Source organism: Anopheles arabiensis, chromosome 3, assembly GCF_016920715.1.
Source record: "Anopheles arabiensis isolate DONGOLA chromosome 3, AaraD3, whole genome shotgun sequence".
NCBI classification, from domain to species: domain Eukaryota; kingdom Metazoa; phylum Arthropoda; class Insecta; order Diptera; family Culicidae; genus Anopheles; species Anopheles arabiensis.
In genome coordinates, this window is record NC_053518.1 from 53842505 (window position 1) to 53865255 (window position 22751).

At 40.8% G+C, this 22751-nt stretch overlaps 4 protein-coding genes and 2 long non-coding RNA genes across 7 annotated transcripts; 1 reads left to right on the forward strand and 5 right to left on the reverse strand.

Moving 5' to 3' along the window:
- Nucleotides 1-3486: 3486 nt before the first annotated feature.
- LOC120903619 (dynein assembly factor 1, axonemal homolog) lies at nucleotides 3487-4688 on the forward strand. Its single transcript, XM_040313155.1, has 2 exons — nucleotides 3487-3627; nucleotides 3745-4688. The coding sequence occupies exons 1-2, from the start codon at nucleotides 3608-3610 to the stop codon at nucleotides 4493-4495; spliced, it is 771 nt and encodes a 256-aa protein (XP_040169089.1). The 5' UTR covers nucleotides 3487-3607; the 3' UTR covers nucleotides 4496-4688.
- Nucleotides 4689-11528: 6840 nt separating this feature from the next.
- Nucleotides 11529-12134, reverse strand: LOC120904006. The gene is made up of 3 exons (XR_005739684.1): nucleotides 11946-12134; nucleotides 11749-11839; nucleotides 11529-11683 (listed from the first exon to the last, which is right to left on the reverse strand). It is a non-coding gene; the product is annotated as an uncharacterized LOC120904006 (long non-coding RNA).
- Nucleotides 12135-13693: 1559 nt separating this feature from the next.
- LOC120904004 lies at nucleotides 13694-14436 on the reverse strand. 2 transcript variants are annotated; one of them, XR_005739683.1, is made up of 3 exons: nucleotides 14112-14436; nucleotides 13914-14004; nucleotides 13694-13848 (listed from the first exon to the last, which is right to left on the reverse strand). It is a non-coding gene; the product is annotated as an uncharacterized LOC120904004 (long non-coding RNA). The 2 variants fall into 2 exon arrangements; XR_005739682.1 differs by having other exon boundaries at nucleotides 13914-14436.
- A 247-nt stretch (nucleotides 14437-14683) lies between these two features.
- Nucleotides 14684-16164, reverse strand: LOC120901056. Its single transcript, XM_040308760.1, has 2 exons — nucleotides 15524-16164; nucleotides 14684-15473 (listed from the first exon to the last, which is right to left on the reverse strand). The coding sequence occupies exons 1-2, from the start codon at nucleotides 16162-16164 to the stop codon at nucleotides 14684-14686; spliced, it is 1431 nt and encodes a 476-aa protein (XP_040164694.1).
- A 327-nt stretch (nucleotides 16165-16491) lies between these two features.
- LOC120901058 lies at nucleotides 16492-16956 on the reverse strand. Its single transcript, XM_040308761.1, has one exon. It carries the CDS (start codon nucleotides 16954-16956, stop codon nucleotides 16492-16494), a length of 465 nt encoding a protein of 154 aa, XP_040164695.1.
- A 436-nt stretch (nucleotides 16957-17392) lies between these two features.
- LOC120901059 lies at nucleotides 17393-19913 on the reverse strand. Its single transcript, XM_040308762.1, has 2 exons — nucleotides 19592-19913; nucleotides 17393-18237 (listed from the first exon to the last, which is right to left on the reverse strand). Exons 1-2 carry the CDS (start codon nucleotides 19911-19913, stop codon nucleotides 17393-17395), a joined length of 1167 nt encoding a protein of 388 aa, XP_040164696.1.
- Between the last annotated feature and the right edge of the window lie 2838 nt (nucleotides 19914-22751).

Sequence of the window (22751 nt, forward strand, 5' to 3'; positions counted from 1 at the left end):
TTATCACACAAGGTAATTTTTATACTCGCCTTTGTACAGAGTCCTGTTCCCGTAAACACCTTGGGAAATAGCTGCTGGAACGATTGCTGTCCTGCTACTGCAACGTGATTGCAGAACGCATCCATCGGCACCGAGCAGAAGGAGAAAACATCAATCAAATCCACTCTCAGTAGTAGTAGGTTTGTTGCTCCGCATACGCTAAGTGTCGCCTGCCTCGTCTGGCTACCAACACTAACAGCACAGCTGAATTCACCATCCAATACCAGTGTAGCTCCCGATGCAGTTTTAGCAGTGACGGATGACGGTGTTAACGGCGGGCTACCAATTTTGCTCCACGTACGGCGGTAGATGACACTGATATCCGAAGCTGTGTCTAGCTGCAAGACACGAATCTGCGGCGCTCTCGTATGCTTCGGACGTTGACCGTTACTACACGAGTGTTGATATTCCGTTGCCGAACATTGAACCGCTTCTTCCTGCTCGCTGTGTTGCAGTGCCCCTCACGATGACCATATCTCCCACAGTCGAGACACTTATGCGAACGGTAAGTGCACTCACGCACCCAGTGCATGTCACCACACAACCAACAGGGCTTCATTGGCTTGCTTGTTGATGAACACACAGCTTCTTTTGCACGGAACGGTCGTTAGGTACGTTACGGCGTGAACCGCTTGTAATTAATTTGCTGCGTTGCTTTATCGTGCGATCTCTTCTCTCCGCTGTGTACTGCGAAAACACGTTCACTCGTCTCTCGGCTAAATCGACATGCATGTCGGCTCGACATGCAACTAAAGCTCGACATGCATGTCGGCTATCATAGCGCAGTCTCCTTTCACACTTGTAATGCGCTGACACTCTGCGGACAATTGTTCAAGCGTAACGTCGTTCCGCTCCTCTATGCGCGCAAGGAGTCTAGTTCGCAGGTCAATGTCAGCCTCGTCTTTGAGCCCACAAACCAGCATTAGGCACATGAAGGTCTCTTCGTTCATGCTCGCAAACTGGAACTCGATGCATGCTCGGTTTACCCGACAGGAGAACGCGATCAAATCTTCTGTGCACTTTTTACAAATCTGGAGGCATCTGTAGCGCTTACTAAGGAGAGATTCTCTACACCCAAAAAGTGCTGTCAGCTTATCGACGGTTTCCTCAAACGATAAATCACGTGGTGAGCGGGGTAAAATATAGCTGATATAACGGGCGTGTTCTGGTGTTCCCAACTTACGCACTAAAAGCCTTACCTTAGCCTCATCGCCTAGCCGCGAAGCGTCTTTGGCAAACATGTCCTCGTAGCGTGTGAACCAAGCTTCGAACGTAACACCAGATTCTGCTTCATACCGGAATTCTGCAATGCTATTAGCCAAAGCATCGAGTATAAGTTCTGGGTTACTAGGGACGGCGGGCTGGTACTGCTGTGCGGGATGTAGCTGGGCTTGCGGCGCGATTTGCTGCTCTTGCAACATTTGCGAAATTAACTGCTGCTGTTGCTGCAATTGCTGTTGCAGCAAGTGCAAGGTTTGGTGCAGGACGGCGTTCGTTTCTCTGGCCTATCTGCCCATTTTGTATCCGGATGGCAATGGTGCTGACTGCGATGGCGCTGGTTACAATGGCGATGATCCTAGCTGCACTGGCCATGTTGCCAAGTCAACAACTTCTAAAATTGTTTCTACAATTAAGATATCGTCCAAGTAAACATAACAAATTTTGCATAAGCTTAGCTAAAATGGTATTCATGTCACATTGAAACGTAGCTGGCGCATTTTTCAGCCCGAATGGCATTCTAGTAAATTCAAAATGGCCATGGCTTGTCGAGAAAGCAGTTTTTTCTTGATGCTCAGGGTGCATCTCGATCTGGTGAAACCCAGATTTCAGATCTAATACGCATGTGATTTACGCATGCTATCAATAATATCTTCAATTTCTGACATTGGAAACTTATCGTTTATCGTTTTGTCATTTAATTTCCTGTAGTCTATGACAATCCGTACTTTTTTCCCATATATATTTTTTTTTTATTCAGGAGTAACGGTCCAAAAAGGCCGTATTGCTTAACTTTTTTCCCATATGTATCCATTTTATTTTGCACCACCCAATTTGGTGTTTAATTAAGACTTGTTAAAGGTTGAAAAATGCCAGAGTCGAGCATATCCCTGATTTGGGTTTCACCATCTTGCTTATAGACATGTGGGTAGCGGTATGGTTTAGTATATACAGGTGACTCATCGGTAGTGTTTATTTTATGTTTAATAGTTGTAGTACTAGTTAGTTTTTCATTTAATTTCAAAAGGACGTTATGGTTTTTGATCACAGTTTCGAACAATTTTGATTTATCGTAAAATGATAAATGATCTGTTCTTATTAATGTTTCGATTATTTTTTTGTTGGAATTTCATTACAAGCCGATGGAATAGGCGTTAATGTTTCGAAATTATTTACAGTCAAATTCAAATTCATCATTATATGTTACCAACAGCAAACTCTTTACATCACATGAGATGAGCTAGATACGTTCCACACTAAAAGAACAAGCCATCGTGATAGACATTCCTGTTTTAGCGTTTACAATAAACCAACGAATTTCATTTAACAAGATACACCTGTTTTAAATTCTAGGACTCTCCCAGTTAGAGACAGATCAAGCCACAGTGTTTCGCGTTTTCCCATTATTCATCATCAGGATAATTTTCCATGATAATCCTACTCACATCATACATAAAATAAACAATACCTACACAACAACACAGCTAGACGAATAGATCCAAAGAGGGTCTTTCTTGTGTGAGTACGATGATAATATTGTGGCCTTTCACGATACCTTTTTACATGGATTTGGACAGTTTATTTTATTTATTTATTATTATTATGGTATCGAGCCTCCATGGCCTACATACACAATTACAACTAATGTCTTATAAACTATGTGTTCCTAAAATTAGACGCAATGCAGTCTCGTATGGCGTTAAAATCGTTGGCGGCTGAAATCATGTCAACACTCCATACAAAACCACACACAAAACTAGCCTGCGACATTCAGCCTAGATTATTTCAGCCTAGCTAGAATTTGATTCAAGCACCAGACCGAAAAAATGTCGAAAACTACTATACAAAGCAAACAGCTGACAGGCTGAAATTTCAGCCTACAATCGTAAAAAGGAAAGGGGCCCAATAGTGAATAATAAACAACATCAATTTTCAGAGCAACATCGAATTGAACAATCATCGTTAAATAGGCGTTATTGTGTTACTCAAAGGATGAATTTATTGAATTTTTTGAATAGTTTTGTCTATAGACACTGTATTTGTATTTGATCGTTTGATTGCTAGAGATCTGATATGATCTAAATTATGACAGACTGTTATTAACAAGATCATCAGCACTCAATTGCTTGTATCGGGAATAGTCGGTCACTTATTAGTAGATAAATTGCCTGGGATAGTAATGAATGTTGTTTAACCAAGCAAGTTAAAATAAGAGAGCAAAGTGGGGAACGTAACAACATCTAGATTCTAGAACAACAATAACAACAAAAACAGTTTAACATTTATCGCATGACCTGATGGTTAGAGTAGCTTCGTTAGTCAGAGAAAAGCAGCGATCAAGTGTGGAAGCATGACCAGCATTGGTGTATTGTAAGTAGCTGGTGATATATAAATCAAATAATTCGAATGAATATTAAGATATAACCTGAATAATTCACGCACGAATAAGTCGAATAAAGAAGTATAAAATGTGATCTATCTTTTAAGGAAATTTACAATCATTGCATCACTATGTGTTTTCGTGAAAGGACGATACAGTCACGTGTCCTGTCAAGTTGTAGAAAATAAATGGTGCACTGTTCAACGACTTCAAATCACCGACCGGACAAATGTTCGCAGTTTAGTGTTTCCAGACGACCGATATGAGAAAATTCGTATTGGACAATACTACAGTTTCATCAACACAGACAGCATTATTGTTATTTTTTCTGGTGAGCTGTTCTACCGCATGCGACGTGTTCGATACCTACACATGAATGGTGTACGTATGGTAGGACTTGATATGCCCGATACCATTATAGAACTGGATGTGTCAGACAACTGGCTCTCCCGGGTTTACGTTGATCCGGAAAAGAGATACAATCTGCGGAAATTGATCATGCGCAACAACCTTCTCACAAACATAGCTGGCTTCAAGTACCTCATCAAGTTGGAAGAGCTGAATCTCAGTGAAAATATGTTGCATACAGTGAACTTTGTTGTTTTTTCTTTTATACCGTACATACGTTTAATTGATCTAGCACGCAATCGTATTTTATTTACAAGTGGTGGTCAGAGTGTGATTTCACTTGATTTTCTCGAAACACTGAACATGGCAGAAAACAAGTTTACCACACTAGATATAGGAGTATGGCTTTTTCCTTCACTGTTAACGTTAAATCTTACAGGAAATCCTATCGGACTATTATCTTTGTCAAATCATTACTCCTTTCCGCGCTTGACAAATATTTTACTATAGTAATTTTCTGGATTTTTTGAACAGTAAATAGTTCTTTTTTTTTATTCAGGAGTAACGGTCCAAAAGGCCGTATTGCTAGTATATAGTTCTTAAGATATGAACAATTAAAGGTGACATGATTTACCGTTTGTAAGCCTAATGTATTAATGTAGCTTTATAAATGTTCGTAGCAAATACAATGCAAAATATCAGATTGTTTGGGATTTCATTTAATTAAATTATATTATTTGTTTTACAGAAAAAATCAAAAAATAAATATCTAACTTCAGTGAGTAAAACATACTTACTTACTTATCCGGCGCTACAACCGCTTTGCGGTCTTGGCCTGCCTCAGGAGTGTCCGAAACCGCTCACGGTCTCGCGCCTTCGTCTGCCATAACGTAAAACATATGGTTTTATTAATTTTAGTTAGTTTCTATATTACTCATTGTGCATTTTGCAACCATTCCCAGCCAGCCAGAATGCTTTCAAAGTATACCACACCAAAGTATTCCCAACCAGAATGCTTTCAAAGTATAACTACTTTGCAACAATTTAGCATATTTATTGACTTTCGTTGCAAAAAGATGGTGCTCACAAAGTAGATTTTCGCGCCCGCTGTTCAGTCCTTACACCCTTTCTAGTTATGATTATTTCTTCAGTTTGAAAATGCCTGGGGGCTTAAACATTTTGATTTTTGTTATTTGTTTATTTATTTATTTATTTATTTAAAATTGGCCATCAAAGTGGATTAACAAAGTATGTGCTTTCTTTTTAAGCTTGTTGCAGTAGCTAAAGCTAATTTAAATAATAATTTGCAACACAGGTATAATTTATAAAAAGTTAATATTATTATTTTTAATATGAATACTATTTTAATCATTAAAGGGTCGATACGAACTGTGCCGTTTCTTCTGCATTAAAAAATAAATGAGAAATTAATAACTAATATGAAGATTCTAAAAAAAAATTGTTTTACCTGCAGCATTCAATGTTTCATATTTTTATACTGTACGATCTGAACATCTAATCCAAACTAGTGTTACTCACAAGTGTAATACTGGCACCATGCTGAATAAATTATGTGGATGAAAATAATTAAATTGAAATGTTTTAATTTAATTATCAGCTCTCTTTATGAATTTTACTATGTGTCTTTGAACATTCAACGCATTTTACCATACTCGCCTAGGATGTTGGCCCTACGTATACTGTCTTGTAAAAGCAAAGCAATGTGGTACACCACAGATGTTACAGGAGCAAAAGGCTGAGGACGAGATTACGCGGGAAAATTTGAAATGCTTCTCTTATAGCATGACGTCATTTTGGCTCCTCCCAGATGTGAAACTAATCCAAATATGATGATAAAAGCGGAGCGGAATGCCAGTTCTTTATCATCAAATAGCAGGTATTGCTCTGTATAAATACCACTCGATTTATGGAAGCCACGTACAGTTCTTCTCTACCTTTACTAACGATCGCATCAAGCTCTGTCCGTTGATCGAAATTGAAAATCTTTTCGAAATGGGTGATAGTACATGAAAAGTTATAAATAGTAACTATCCTATGGTGCAGTGCATTAAATAGTAAATTTTGTGGAAGGTGCGAATAGAATATTTGTTGAACTTGTACTTAAAAAGAAATTGGATAAAACAAACACTTGTAGTACACTATGAATCCAGCAGCTTATGTTTCGATAATTTTTGGGTGTAAGTAAAGCCAATCATTGCATAAGAATAAGAAGAATGGATGGTTCATTGTGAATTTAAATATGTTGTTCCTAGCATCAGCCTATAGAACAGGGGTCTCCAATCTACGACCCTCAAAAGCCTTTTATGCGGCCCGCGAGGACTGAGTTAAGGTTAAATTAAATAGCTTTCTTTTCGTAGTTAAACCAATTGTATTGGGGGCAGCTGGTAGCAAGCGAACATAATAGTTACCCATAAACCTAAAAATCAGCGCATTGACATTCAGCTCATAACTGAATATTTTGACGGATACAAATGTAACAGGTAAACTTGAACAGGAGTGCTCAAGCAGTAGATCTACCCTAAAATGATTAAGCAGCATAAACTGCACCAAAATAGGTGCGTTTATGCGTGTGTGTGTGTGTGTTTTTTTTGAAGGAGGGGAAATCTTAATTTTATAAACAAACTATAATGAGCTCGTTTGTTTAATATATATATATATATATATATATATATATATATATATATATATATATATATATATATATATATATATATATATATATATATATATATATATATATATGTATATATATATATATATATATATATATATATATATATATATATATATATATATATATATATATATATATATATATATATAGATATATATAATATATAATATATATAATATGTATATATATATATATATATATAATATAATATATAATAAATATTTTATATTTATATATATATATATATATATATATATATAAATTTTTATATATATACAAATTTATTTATATATATATATAAATCTTGTGTCACGGTGTTTGTTGCGAGCAACCTCCGAAACGGCTGGATTATTTTCAACGAAACTTTGCACACCCCTTATGGTGGTATGAGAATAGGTTTTAAGACTTAAACATCGTTCAGATGTTACACTAAACTTAATTTAATAATGATTTCTATCTAACTCCCATACAAAGAGTAGGATTGTTGTTGTGTTGTATACGGCACTTTGACACTTGATGTGAGGTGCCTGGCGGTTTCCACTCGATGATCGGATCCTGAGGGGATACGTGTACGATACAACTATCCCAAGTAACAAATCAATAATGGAATAATTCTACATACACTGTTTATTATATATATACATATATTTACATACATACATACATACATATTTACACACATATACATATATACATATTACATTTTTATAACATGTTTTCGTTTCATTCGATTATGTGGTATTATTTGATAAATTTGGTAAGTTCGTATTACTGTTACACCGGGTAGGGCGTTCTGCTTGTAAGAAAAAGTAATTATGGCGCTTCTTGGCTTATCTATGTAACAGATCACATTTGGGTATGGTTTGGCAATTATCATGATGTATCATAAATCAATTTTGAGTGTACATATCGAACAGCACCATTTGACATTTTGGTCTACCACAAATTTATTCATTTACAGGTTGTGTATTGTGGGTGGCCTGTAGTTTCCCAGTAGCTCTCTCGTGCGATTCATGTGGTCGGGAATGTGCATCTGCATGCGGTACAAGACACTTTCGTACATGCTGCTTCAATTACCTTCGGAAACGTAGCTCACCACCGTCTGCAGCTTCTGCTACAATTGATAAACGATTGGAATTGTTGTATGGAACAAAATCAGTTGAACAGAAACCCCAGACAATGCTCTCCAGCCTAACTAATATAGATTCCACCAATGTTGAAGGAGGCATTGATTATGAATATGTTCCGATCCTGTCTACGAAACATTTTGCAATTGGGAAAACCCAATCCGCTCCAAAGATAAGTTTACAAAGAAAACATGATTCAAATATTCCTGAATTAGACGACAACAATGAAAAATCTTCGGAAGAATCCGAATCAGGATCACTGCAATTGTTTTACGAATCTTAAAAATAATATTTTAATTTATACCGATGTGTCAGATAACTACCATTAAAATGTGTTTCTGTTTGAATTTGAAGAGTAAAATATTTGTATGTAAATGTATTTAAATTCGACAAATATATTACATTTAGGCTGGGTAGATGTAATATTTAAGTCGGTTATTTTAAATTAGGCTGTATTACACTTGTGACGATGTTTTTTCAAATTATCAATTGTTAAAAAAAATCTCCATAGGTAATTAAAAACACATGCTGGAAAATCGGTAGGAAACCGTATGGCATCGATTTTCATGTAACCTTTGAAAATACACCATCAAACCCAAAAATCAATTAACCTCTAAACTGTATTTGTCATCTTCCGATCTCCCTTCATTCGTTCAAAACAATAAAGTGGGCTTTATAACCATTTACTTCGTGGGATTTCTCAAATTAGCGTACTTCAAAGTACAAGCAAACAATAATGGGAAAAGGGTTTCATTGTAGAAAATATCACCATGATAGATAAAGGGAACGAGTAATTACTTCTAAATTCTTGTTTTAATATATACGACGAGATCGTGACGTGTTGAAAATTGTAAAACAATAGTAATGTAAACTTTGTATCGAATAATAAACGTAGCAATATGCCAAATAAAATAAAAATGTTAACGCTCTCTTAACAGAGATAGAGGAGAATTATGATATTTTTCAATGATATGATAACATTGATGACACACCGTTACCAAAACTGTTCAGAGAAACATTGTTCTGATGACACATATTTTGGAAATCTAGAATAAATATAGTATTTCGGACTCCTTTTTCTCAACGGTTGTTACTTCCATCCATACGCGAATGCTGGAGTATACTCTTTCCATGTCATGTACAGTAAAGCCCCTCATAACAAATACCCTTTATTACGATGCACATAACGAGCAAATCTAAAAGCTCAATAAATATCTCTTCTTACGAGTGAAATCTCACAAAACGAGCAGTATCACTTATGTTCCATTGTGAAATCAAGTTCCCAAATGTTTGCATTGGTCATTCCTTTAATTAAGATTATCACTCAGGCAAATAGGATTTTTAATTTAAAGAGTCGTTTAATATAAAACTATTGTTTGTTAAAAACGGTGTTGGAAACTAACAAGAAAAAACTGAACCGAATTTTTTAGGCAAATTAGCGTAAGCCAAAAAATTTTTTTATTTTAATAGATTATACTGCTGTTTCTCGCGAGTATAATTGTTCCAAAAGAAGAGCCTTTCCCGCCGCATTTGACCTTTATTGTGTTTTTCCCAGTAAAAAAACATCGCCTCATCTCACATTCGTTGGAACAGTTTCCAATAAACGGGTTCTGGTAGAACTGTTGTAGCAATAATGCGCTGATACGGAGGGGGATACGAAACCTTGAAAAATTTAACATATATACTTGTTACGTACCCTCCAGAACCGTCTACGATCGTAAAATCGGATCGAAGAAATATTTCAAAAAAGTTATTCCGTGCGCATTTTAGATCGAAGACAGCGCTTTTCGATTATACTCATGGAACTAGTCAAACCGTAAAGTCTGTTTAGGCCGTCCACAAGGACAGAGGAAGTGTGGTAGGTCCAAGTTGAGGTGGCAAGATGCCGTAGAGGCGTCAGCCTAGAGGTTTTGTAGTGGCTAAAATAACATCGATGGTAAAGAGGCCCCCATTAGCCGGTCTCGTAGTACAGTCGTCAACTCGTACGACTTAACAACATGCCCGTCATGGGTTCAATCCCCAAATGGACCGTGCCGCCATACGTAGGACTGACTATCCTGCTATGGGGGGAAATCTATTAGTCACTGAAAGCCAAGCCCACAAGTGGTACAGGCAGGCCTTGACCGACAACGGTTGTTGAGCCAAAGAAGAAGAAGAAGGTAATGAGGGTGGTGGGAAGAAAAAATAACAGTCTAGAATTACATTATTTAACTATGTATATAATAACAGCAAATATTTAGATTCTGCTAAAAAATCGTTGTTGAGGTTTTTGAGTCGCCTTTGTTTGATCGGATCAGTTTTAAACCGGTGTTCACAATGCTCATAAGGTTCTCATAACAATTTCAAATTATAAAAAAAATAATTACTTTGGTTTGTATTTTCAAAACAATCATTGCATGCAAAAATGTTGTTTTGCTTCAAAACTTTTGATATGTAAAAAAATAACTCCTAAAACCTTAAAATAAGTTCCATACCACTTTTTTAAATCGTTAAAAAAATATGTAAATCCTTTCAAAAAAATGTTATTTATATTTTAGAACGATTTTTAAATGCTTTTGTTAACACAAAAAAACCTGGTTTTCGTCTTTATAGTTACGGTGCGACCATAAATTTTTCGTAATAAGTCGTGTAAAAATGGCTTAAAAAATTTAGACGAATAAACGAAGATGTGAATTGGTATTTTGCACTACTCATACATTCACTGTTTTTATCTATCTATCTATTACGGATTTTCCGCAAATCGCAAAAAACGACTGTCCATAAATATTTTATTAAAAAATATAGGTATACTTAGTCGAAACCAAAATATTTCACGTTATTATCTTGAATTATCTGAGATATAGGCCACAAAGTACAAACTATGTGTTTTTTGTCCCAAATTGGAGATTTTTCGACCGAACATACTCCATCGTATTTTAGTATATGACTAGCTGATTTACCCTGTTTCACACGGGTTAGCTTTAATGTCTTGTTTCAATTAAAAAATAGAAGAATATGCAATCCGAGGAGTAGAAATAACTACTCCAATGATTTTATCACAAAGCTTCGTTTCTTCTTTCCTGGCGTAATAACAGTAGGTAATTAAGATCGACCATAGTAATCATTCGTTTGGATACTAGTGAATTAATTGGTATACCCATATACCAGGTGAGGATCTGATGGTTTCTTTAACTACACACTATTAATCAAATAAAAAAAATCGCGTTTATTTCGCTGCTTGCCTAAATCCGGCAAAAGTATTTATGTAAGCCCTAGCGCACACGAGCGTTAAAAAAATCTGTTCACTTTCTCCGGTTTATTGGGCGCTACTGCTCTCTGAGCACCACTAAGCTTTTGGTTCTATTCGCTCGGAATTCAGGAGCGACTAGAAACTGATTGATCGTGGCGGCCTATTTCGACTGTCACAACTGCTTTGGCAACTTCAGGATAAGCATCCTTTTGAAGTATCAGGGACTTGATCCATGCTAGAGTTGAACATCTTACAGGCGTTACCACGCAAACAACCCGCTTAGCAAAATGTCGCGCGACATGCATGCTTGAAATCGATGCTTGTTAACATTTTATTTCAAGCATCGTGAGTGTCCCAGCGTGAGCGCTGAGCGCACCTCCCCTCATTCTCATTGCCGCGTTTTTGGGTAATCCTCGCTCCCACCCTTTCTTTCCTTCTCATCAACGGACCCACCATTCCCGCGAGCGTAGACCGATCAAAAAATTCCAGGAAATTCGGACAGTAAGTGTGCAGTTTTTTATTCACAGAGCTATTCGGGAATATTTCAATTCTTGATGGTGCGTGCTAGACGAACGAAACGTTGGCTGCTTGCTCCACCGATGGCGCGTGCTGTTGGAAGAGAAACACTTGGTGTTTGATGCGTTTGCCTGAGGAATGAAAGACATATCTAGCATTAGAATGGTGAACAAAACTAGTACTGTTTAAAACTTACCGATCAAGAAGATATTTAATGTTAAACGGCGACTCTGTAAGCCCGATTCACCTTCTTTGATCGGTTATCAGGTGCTTTGGTAATGAAATTGCTAGGTGTGATAGAAAATAATAGAAGAATAAACAAACATTAAAAGCAATACGATTGTTAGAACACATACATCATTTTGAAGATTCTTCTTTTATGCATACACTTACCCGTAGATCAAGTGACAAAACAAACTGCATTTACGCCTGCGTTGACATCTTTCACGATTTACTTAACCACTTTTCTATAAACATTTTATAATTTTCGCTGCATCTTCCAGCACCAATCCTTCCCAAATGAAATTTGCATTCGTTCTGGCAATGAGTTTCGAACGATCAAAACACAACGCGAGAGTGAAGAACACAAAGTAAATGGCACTTTGTACAAGTGTTGATCATATGGTCAAAATAAAGTATAATGAAATTTATTTTACTTCAAATGAATTGATTTTATTCTGATTTACATTTCAACTATTGTTATCAGCCTAGTTGTTAATGTTTAAAATTTTGATGAAGTGAAAACATCATTACCAGATAAATGAAACGATAATCGACGCATTTTGACCATATCGAATTATTATCGTCTTTACACATAGTGTCATCTCTGGCGCTTCAGGGTCTCACGCTCAGAGCAAAAATTCTTGCAACTTATCAACGGTGGGAGCGTTCAGCTGTGGAGGGCTGGAGGAGTGCGAGTGTGTGTCTCATGCACACAGCGAAATTTTGTTCAACACCTCGATGGTGGGAGCGTTTTTCCATGGGATGGGGTAGTGGAGTGCGAGTGTGTCGCATGATTCCTTCAAAACTAGGGCCAGGGATAGCGAGAGGCATCAAAATGAGTTACTCTTTGCCAAGCTGGAATGAGACCCCAAATTTTGAGTGATTCAGGCCGAGGGGTATGAGGAAGCTTGAGGAAGCAAGGAGAAACGCGCTGCGATGAGAGTTCGCATTCTGTTTTACACGCGCGCTTCACTAACACCAATACAAATACCGTGCTTTGACGAGCCGTCTGTGAATGTGTGTGTCTTCTTTCAGCGAGCTCAACTTGGAGCTGCTCGTCACATCGTGTTGTCTCGCTCACACTACAGCATCGAACCATCGCTCCGTATGTCCCCCCCCTCCTACGCGTACAAAACCACCAGTACAGCGCGACGCTTTGCCGGAGATGGTTGTGCGCGTTTGGTTCTAAGTTCCGCGCGCAGTGTTTGTGCGTTGATGCGCATTTCGTTGAAAGTCTCGTGCGCCGGTGTGTTTTGGTAAAGTGTGAAATGAATAAACAGTGTGTACAGACGCACATGCAGTGCGTGGATCGACAGGTAAGAATTTGCTGAACAGAATCAACGCAGATTGTCGACAAGTTTCCCGCAGCCTGGCTCGACCCGGTACTTTGCTGTATGACGTCATTCGTGAGTATGAAGGATTCTAAATGTGTACTTTAGTGTGTACTTTATGTTTCAATAAAGTGTTTAATGTAACCAAAAATGACCGTGTTTGTGTTTGCTTTTAGAATAAGTGCGCATTTGCGATCGTGTCTATTCATGAAAGAAAACGAGAAACGAAAGAAACAACTATCTTTACATGTGTTTGTAGCATGGCTCGAAAGAACACAAACACATTGAGAACTGCAGAGCGCACCGTGCGTTACGGGTGGGGAGGGGGAGGGCTCGCGCGAGGGTGTAACTCATTCGTCGAAGAGACACTCCCGCTTGGCAAAATGTCGCGCGACATGCATGCTTGAAATCGATGCTTGTTAACATTTTATTTCAAGCATCGTGAGTGTCCCAGCGTGAGCGCTGAGCGCACCTCCCCTCATTCTCAATGCCGCGTTTTTGGGTAATCCTCGCTCCCACCCTTTCTTTCCTTCTCATCAACGGACCCACCATTCCCGCGAGCGTAGACCGATCAAAAAATTCCAGGAAATTCGGACAGTAAGTGTGCAGTTTTTTATTCACAGAGCTATTCGGGAATATTTCAATTCTTGATGGTGCGTGCTAGACGAACGAAACGTTGGCTGCTTGCTCCACCGATGGCGCGTGCTGTTGGAAGAGAAACACTTGGTGTTTGATGCGTTTGCCTGAGGAATGAAAGATTAATCGAGCATTAGAATGGTGAACAAAACTAGTACTGTTTAAAACTTACCGATCAAGAAGATATTTAATGTTAAATGGCGACTCTGTATGCCCGATCCATCTGCTTTGATCTGTTATCAGGAGCTTTGGCAATGAAATAGCTAGGTGTGATGGAAAATAATAGAAGAATAAACAAACATTAAAAGCAGTACGATTGTTAGAACACAAACATCATTTGGAAGATTCTTCTTCTTATGCATACACTTACCCGTAGATCAAGTGACAAAACAAACTGCATTTACGCCTGCGTTGACATCTTTCACGATTTACTTAACCACTTTTCTATAAACATTTTATAATTTTCGCTGCATCTTCCAGCACCAATCCTTCCCAAATGAAATTTGCATTCGTTCTGGCAATGAGTTTCGAACGATCACAACACAGCGCGAGAGTGAAGAACACAAAGTAAATGGCACTATGTACAAGTGTTGATCATATGGTCAAAATAGAGTATAATGGAATTTATTTTACTTCAAATGAATTTAATTTATTCTGATTTACATTTCAATGTTTCGTCACGAATAGTTTTCGGATAAAGTTTCCTTTTCTTTCTTTGGTTTTTGCTGCTAATAATTACCGAAGCCGTTGTAAGAAATTGCTGGGGATGAAGAGTGAGAAAAAGCCTTTTCGCCCTCTATTTATTAATTGAAGATCGATAGAGATGTGTACATGAACGGGCACGGATGTGATCCGATCCGCAGTTCAAATCTGCACGATTCGCGCAGCTGCTCGAACATCCTCCCCACCTTGACGAATGTCAACAAAAAGTTGTTTCCTACATTACACGGGGTTTTCGCTATCAGTGCTGAGCGGTAAAACGCATATTTTCGTGATCGGTCGCGTAATTATTCCCTTAGCTGTCTTGAGCGTAACGACGCGTACTATCTTGTCTTCACCGGGATGGATTTCAACGATACGCGCGAGAGGCCAACGAGTGGTGGGTAACGATTCGTCCATGAGGATCACTAACCAGCCGGGAAGTATGTTGCTGTTGTTGCTGCCACCACTTGCATAACTTTTTTGCATTTCTTGTAGATACTCAGTGGCCCAATGCTTCCAAAAACGCTGAACTAAAAGCTGCCACTTCTGAAGATCATCTAGCGTGCAGGATTTCAGCTGGGTGTAGTCCGGTTCAGGCACGGCGAACATCGATGTGCCAATAAGGAAGTGTGCCGGTGTGAGTGCAGCTAGCTCGTTGGGATCGTCGGACAAAGGCAACAGCGTACGGGAATTCATCGCTGCCTCGATTTGGTGGAGCACAGTGCAGTAGCCTTCGTATGACAGCCGCGTATTGCCCAGGTGACGATAGAGGTGTCGCTTCGCCGTCTTTACTGCTGCTTCCCATAATCCGCCGAAGTGTGGAGCCTTTGGTGGGTTGAAATGCCAAGTGATTCCCCGGTCAGCGCATCTGGTAGCCACGGTGTTGCGGTGTTGTTCGTCGTTGAACAGCTCAAAAAGCTTCTTCAGTTCACGTTCTGCGCCTTCGAAGTTTTTCCCATTATCAGAATGGATCCGCGTCGTGATGTGAATCGGCGTAGCGCTGTTAAGAATCCCGCCGTTGCGAGGTCTCCTACGAGTTCCAAATGCACAGCTTTCGTAGCGGAACACACGAAAACGCACAGATAGCTCTTAGTAGCTGCTGCCTTCCGGTGCGCTGGCTTCAAATAGAATGGACCGGCGTAGTCCACTCCGGTTACAGAAAACGGTCGGCTCGGTGTGATGCGGGATGGTGGAAGCTGGCCAACCGGCTGCCGTGCGAGTGCGGGATCTTGCCGAACACAGCGGAAGCAGTTCCTTGCAATGCTTTTTACCAAGCGACGTCCGTCCAGTGGCCAATACAGCTCTCTAATGCGGGATAGCAATAGCCTTCCACTAGCATGTTTCATCTCTTCATGATAATCTTCCGCAAGTAGACGAGTGAATTTGTGGTTCTTCGGTAGAACAGCTGGATGCTTGGACTGATACGGTAGTTGCGACAAGATCAATCGTCCTCCCACCCGTATTACTTCTTCTGTGTCCAGGAATGGGGTAAGTTTTCGTAAAGGTGATTGTTTCATCAATGCTTCTCCCTTTTTTAGCTGCTTGATTTCCGCGGAAAATGCATCTTGCTGGGCTAGTCTGCAAAGCACAGTTTTTGCAGCATCCACGTACTTGGGCGTGATCGTCTTGGATGCATTGGTGTGCGGTATCGGTCGCTGTGATCGCGCCTTCTGCTTGGTGTTGCGCACAAACCGTATGCAGTATGCAATGATGCGTACCATTCTGGTGAAAGATGAAGGAATGCCAAACCATGGATGAGTTGGTGTACAAACTAAAGCGGCACTCACCTGGCGTGTTTCTAGGTCCGCCTCATCGCTTGGTTCTGGATCTGAGCTGGGCCAATGGGACGAAGGTTGCACAAGCCAATCTGGACCGTTATTCCAAAGCTGATTCTGCGTGAAGTGTGCTGCCGACATGCCTCGGGAAACCAAGTCAGCAGGATTGGATGTGCCAGGAACGTGCCTCCATTGCCTTGGATGAGAGTAATGTTGCACCTCAGTTACTCGATTTGCCACGAACGTCTTCCAGGAGTTGGGAGGTGACGCAATCTATTTTAGCGTCACTGTTGAGTCGGACCAGAAAAACGATTCGGCGCACACGATCTGCATTGCCTCCTTGACGCGATGATGCAGATGAACGCCCAGGACAGCTGCGCTTAGTTCAAGCCTCGGCAACGTGACGCGCTTCAGTGGTGCCACTCGAGACTTCGAAGCTAATAGGCTGATGCGGACTTCTCCCGCCGCGTTTTCACAACGAGCGTAGACACATGCTCCGTAGGCGGCCTCCGAAGCATCGGTAAATGTGTGAAATTCTACTGTTGCATCTGGTAAGAGAGCGTAACGGTTAGTCCTGTACTCGGATAACGTTTTCCAGTCGCTCTGAATCGCCTTCCATTTTTTACAGATGTGATTAGGAACAGGTTCATCCCAGCCGGATTTGAGTAGCCATAGCTCCTGCATCAGCATCTTAGCACGCACGATCACCGGTGCTATCAATCCGAGCGGATCGTACATTTTGGCAATGCTCGACAAAATAGATCGCTTAGTCGACGTGGTTTCATTAGCCTCAGTATTGGATTCGAAACACAGCTCATCCGATTCAGGCTTCCAAGAGATGCCGAGTGATTTGACCGTCTCGTTGGGTACAAAATGCAGCGATGAGTGTGTGCCGATATGCTCGGTGCTTAAGCCGGAGAGAACGCTCAGATTGTTTAATGTCCACTTGCGCAGCTCAAACCCACCTTTGGCAAGTAGTGCTGATAACTCCTTACGCAGCTAAACAACTTACGCGAACGTTATTGGCACTGCCAATGAAGTCGTCCACGTAAAAGTTTCGTTTCAGGGCTGCAGGTGCAAGCGCATACTCAGTCCCTTCATCATCTGCTAGTTGGATAAGTGTGCGTGTAGCCAGAAACGAGGAAGGTGCTAGGTGGTCGGTGCTAGGTGAATGCTAGTATGTAACGGTGTTGTGCTCATATACTTGGATCGGAGCTTGCAGCGAAAATCGAAAGAATATGCGCACCAATCGACGATTATCAGAATGCAGCAATATTTGTCGGTACATTTTAGCTATATCTCCCACAAGTGCTATTTGGTAGGTGCGGAATCGCAACACAATATCAAGCAGCTCGTCCTGCACGATTGGACCAACACATAGAATGTCATTCAAGGAATAACCGGTGCTTGTTTTTGCAGATCCGTCGAACACGACCCTTACTTTCGTGGTGGTACTGGAGGCTTTAAATACGGGATGATGCGGTAGGTAGTACGCCCGTTCATCCCCACTATCTTTGTTCATGAGCGACATGTGCCCCAGCTCCAAATACTCCTTCATGAAGGCATGATAGTCTTCCTTGAGCTGTGGGTTGTGTTCTAGCCTCCTCTCCAGCAGCTCGAAGCGTCTCAAAGCGGTAGTTTTAGACAGGCCAAGCTTTTCCGTGAAGTCGGTCTGTTTGGGCAATCGTACAATATAGCGACCCGACTCGTCGCGCTGAGTGGTTTCTTTATACAATGTTTCGCATCGTCGCTCATCAGGTGAGTACGAATCATTGACGCTTAACTCTTCCAGCTTCCAAAAGCGTTCGAGAGACTCCTCCAGGGATGCCATGCAGACGATTGTGGACGCGGCGGTGCAATCGGTCGGAGATGCAGGATTCTGAGGAGAGGTGGGACCAATCATGACCCACCCAAACACGCTGTTCAGCATAGTTGGAAGGTTCGGAGCAAGCTCGTGCGATTTTACGTTCGTAAAGAAGGAAGCGTAATGACGGGCTCCAAGGATGAGATCAATCGGGGCTGATTTATCGAACTGCGGGTCAGCCAAAACAAATTCCGAAGGAATGTTCCAGCCGCGAGTGAAAACATCATGCGCCGGCAGATCAGCGATCGACATCGACCAGAAAATCGACATCCAAGTCAAAATGTTCAACACGTGAAGCAATTTGAGCTCGAACCGACCTCCTCACCGTTATGGTGGATAGTCCTGCTCCTTTGAGGGTTATGTTAACCGTGCTACCTTTCAAAGCCAACCTCTGAGCAAGGCGATTGCTCATCAAATTGGGCTGTGATGCGCTGTCTAAGAGTGCACGCACAGGATGCAGGATGCCGTGTGCATCGGTTACATTTAGAAGTGCAGTTTGTAATAATATTTGTGAAGGTGATTGTTTTATTGCAGCTGCGTAGCTGCGTTGTATGCTAGCTGTGTGATCATCAGTGGCGTGTGTTGTGTGTGAAGGTTCATCTTGCGCAGCTAGCATTGGAAACGTAGTGGAAGATGTGCTGGGAGTGCTTTCAGTGTGAATCATTGTGTGATGCGCCAAGTTGCAATGACGACACTTGTACTGTGACGAGCAATCGCGGGCACGGTGATTGTCTCGCAGACAATTCAAACACAAGCGGGCATCAAGTACCTTACGGTACCGCTGGGCCGGATTCATGGCATTAAATCGCTGGCATTTTGTTATGGTGTGCGGCATATTGCACAAGGGGCATTTATTAACATCGCGGTCAGTGGTAGCAAAACTAGCAGTGCGCGGAAAAATTGTGCGTCTTGGTGGTATCGGTGCTTCTATAGGTGATGGTTCGGGTTTGTTTACTAATAGCGTCTCGAGTACGCGCATACGGCGGTGCAAAAAGGCAATCAACGAATCGTAGCTCGGATTGTCATTGGTCGAAGCAAATTCTCCCCAATCGCGTAATGTGTTAGAGGGCAATTTTGTGCAAAGTAAATGCTCTAATATGCTACTCCAGCCGTCAGTTTTCTCTCCCAAATGATTTAAAGTTTTTTTGTGACGCTTGAACTCGTCCACTAACTGGTGCAGGGTTGTCGCACTTTCCCTCTTCGCTGGTGTGATGCCGAACATCGCTTGTAAGTGGCGTTTTTTCAGTAGATATTCATTCGAATATCGCTCAGCGAGTGTTAAAGCTAATTCATAGCTGGAGGCGCTTATTGTAATGGCCTCGATCACTTGCGCTGCTTCACCTTTTAGGGCTGCGCGTAGATAATGGAATTTTTGTATTGGCGGCAAATCAACATTATCGTGAATCAAACACTCAAAGGTATCCCTAAAGGTTAGCCATTGCATATAATCGCCGTCAAACTCCGGCAGAGCGATGGTGGGCAGTTTTATGCCTTGTAACGGGTTCCTACCGGCTTCTTGCTGCGACACTTCGCTGCGCGGAATTTCTCTATATTTCGCTTTCAATGCCGATTGAACGCGAATCAAGCGCCGTTCAAAATCCTCCCTAAGGGCGGCATTGTGTGTCATCTCTTCAGCAGTGGTTGCACTGTCCTCCAGCTGCTGTTGAAGGCTCTCCAAATCCTTGCATATTTGGTCAAATTTGGCCATACGAGTTTCCACCTCGATAGAATCCCTATCGGGCTGGTAGTTTTGAAGAAACTCTTCGTAACGGGCCAAAATGGAAATCAAAATCGTTCGTCTCGACGACAAAATAAGCGGTTGAGCTGGCATCTTACTAAAACTGCGATTATCGTGTGCGCGAGTGTAGTGTAAAGTTCAGTGTAACGGTCGGGCAGTGAAAGGCAAAGGTGTTTAACACTTTATTGAAAAAATTGCGAATATTCAGGATATCGGCACAATCCTGGTCACGGCACCAATGTTTCGTCGCGAATAATTTTCGGATAAAGTTTCCTTTTCTTTCTTTGGTTTTTGCTGCTAATAATTACCGAAGCCGTTGTAAGAAATTGCTGGGGATGAAGAGATAGAAAAAGCCTTTTCGCCCTCTATTTATTAATTGAAGATCGATAGAGATGTGTACATGAACGGGCACGGATGTGATCCGATCAGCAGTTCAAATCTGCACGATTCGCTCAGCTGCTCGAACAAGCTGCTTGCGCTTCAGGGTCTCACGCTCAGAGCAAAAATTCTCGCAACTTCGCAACGGTGGGAGCGATCGGCTATGGAGAGGTGGAGGAGTGCGAGTGTGTGTCTCATGCACACAGCGAAATTTTGGTCAACACCTCGATGGTGGGAGCGTTTTTCCATGGGATGGGGTAGTGGAGTGCCAGTGTGTCGCATGATTCCTTCAAAGCTAGGGCCAGGGGTAGCGAGAGGCATTAAAATGAGTTACTCTTTGCCAAGCGGGCGGGAAGCATCGATTTCAAGTATGCATGTCGCGCGACATTTTGCCAAGCGGGAAGCTTCAAACAGCCGGAACGGGCGATTTGAATTTCTGTCACAGTGGCATGTATCATGTCGTTGAAGCGTCGCGTATACGCATGTGCGTGTATTGTTGTGCAGCAACTTGTTATGCTCTACCAGTGAAGGTTGTGATTTTGTCTGTGGTTATACATTGAATCGGAAATAAACTCATTTGGTATGTATAATATTATTGTGTTACGTTTTCTAACGTCAATGGGAAATGCAGTTTCTTACTTGATATTCTTACTCGCTTACAGTGAACTCAGTCAGAGGGAAATGGATGTGACAAAAACCGGCACAAAGCGACCGCCATTGGTGCAAATTAAACAGGAAAATGTTGTTCCAGGGCCAAGTAAGAAAAGTAAGTGATGTGTGAATAATAATACTGTTTGTTCGAAAACGTTGACTGTTGCCGAACAATATTAAAAGATTTCAACTGCGTTATTTAGCATTCAGCTATGATCCATGCCGTACTTTACCGATACTGTTAAATATTAAAATAAATATTAACGGTCAATTCGATGGTACAGTGGTGTTTTCTGTCAATCCCAATAGAGGACACTATCGAAGTGGAGTCGTGCTGATAACGATCGGGCCGAGCATTCCCGATAGCACGAAAATTCCCGAACGTGGCAAAGGTTACGATCTTTAGCCATTCTTTCACCGATCCCCGAACCAAGCTACTGATTTTTTAGCTACAATAAACTAAGCAACGTTACGCAAAAAACGCTTGTGTATCTAATATTTATTGTACATTCGGGTGAAAGAAAGAATCCTGTTGATAACGTCTCAACAGATACCATATGTGGTCTAAAAAAAACGTTCAGTGTCAGTCACCGTTTTGAACGTAACAGCCGAAGTGTTAAGTTAACCAAATTACTACCTCTTTACAATTTTTATTACAGTTAAAACAGCGAAAAAGCCAGCCCAACAAAAACCACCGATTCCAACTGTTCTGAAAGGTATACATCGATGAATAACGGTGTGTGCATATGTTTATATTGTTAATATCATTTTAGTACCGACCCTGATTCCGTTAAAAACGGAAAATAAGCCAGAAAACATAAAACGATCATCGAACCCAACAGCACATACATCCAACATGTCATGTTATATGGACAAAAAATCTGTACAGACAAAAGGTAGTGTTCAAATGTATAGGCTTACGAATTAAAATAATGTTATTTAATTTAATTGTAGCATTAACCGCTACTCCATCCGCTGACGTTGAGGCGATTTTATCTTACAGGGTTTCGAATCATATAAGGGAATAGTTCAACCACTTAGGGGAATGTTGCAAATCGGTAGGGGAATGTTGCAAGCAAGCTGTGGATGTTTGCAATCACTTAGGGGAGTTGTGCAATCGATTAGGGGAATGTTGCAAGCGTACTGTGGAGCTGTCATCAGACTGTGGGTGCCGCTGTAAATACCTTAAAATATTTTCGTCAATCTTACTAACTTATCATGTTTAATTATGGCTCCGCAGCAGGATTTATTTAGTTTATCATGTGTACAGCAGAATCCCAGACGAAAACAACTCCAAACGATGTTTTTAAAAAAACATCATCGGTATCAATTCGTAGCTTTTTACACCGGCACCCACAGTCTGATGACAGCTCCACAGTACGCTTACAACATTCCCCTAATCGATTGCAAAACTCCCCTAAGTGATTGCAAACATCCACAGCTTGCATGCAATATTCCCCTACCGATTTGCAACATTCCCCTAAGTGATTGAACTATTCCCTTATATGATTCGAAACCCTGTATATGAAGGAAAGTCCATGGAGATCATCTCAGGCACAACCAAATTTGACACAACAACCAACAATACTCACGAAACCCGGCACATCTCGATCTCCTGCAAGCCGTCAAGAAGTTTATCAACGCAATCAATGATCAACAGTAGAAATAGAGCCAGAACAAAGTATTCCTGTTCTAAGCGGTATGTTCTATACTTAACAGGTCTTAACAACTATCAAGATTTTAAAATAACAATATTGTTACAGCATCTTCTATGTCCGGATCTCATTTGCAGTTTCTACCAAGATCGCGAAATAACTCGTTGGAAGATGATTTTGATGAGTTTTGTTATTAAATACATTGTTATATTAAGACACCACTTTTCGAGAAACGGTATTTTATTGT

Excerpts from the sequence above, each read along its gene's own strand:
- LOC120903619 (XM_040313155.1), top strand. The coding sequence starts at position 3,608 with ATGACCAGCATTGGTGTATT. Across the intron at positions 3,628-3,744 it reads ATGACCAGCATTGGTGTATT|GAAATTTACAATCATTGCAT; the intron begins GTAAGTAGCTGG and ends CTATCTTTTAAG.
- LOC120901056 (XM_040308760.1), bottom strand. The coding sequence starts at position 16,164 with ATGGTACGCATCATTGCATACTGCATACGGTTTGTGCGCAACACCAAG. Across the intron at positions 15,474-15,523 it reads GCAGCTACTAAGAGCTATCT|GAGACCTCGCAACGGCGGGA; the intron begins GTGCGTTTTCGT and ends TGGAACTCGTAG.
- LOC120901058 (XM_040308761.1), bottom strand. The coding sequence starts at position 16,956 with ATGTACGATCCGCTCGGATTGATAGCACCGGTGATCGTGCGTGCTAAG.
- LOC120901059 (XM_040308762.1), bottom strand. The coding sequence starts at position 19,913 with ATGCCAGCTCAACCGCTTATTTTGTCGTCGAGACGAACGATTTTGATT. Across the intron at positions 18,238-19,591 it reads AGTGTCGCAGCAAGAAGCCG|CCCCGATTGATCTCATCCTT; the intron begins GTAGGAACCCGT and ends TCGATAAATCAG.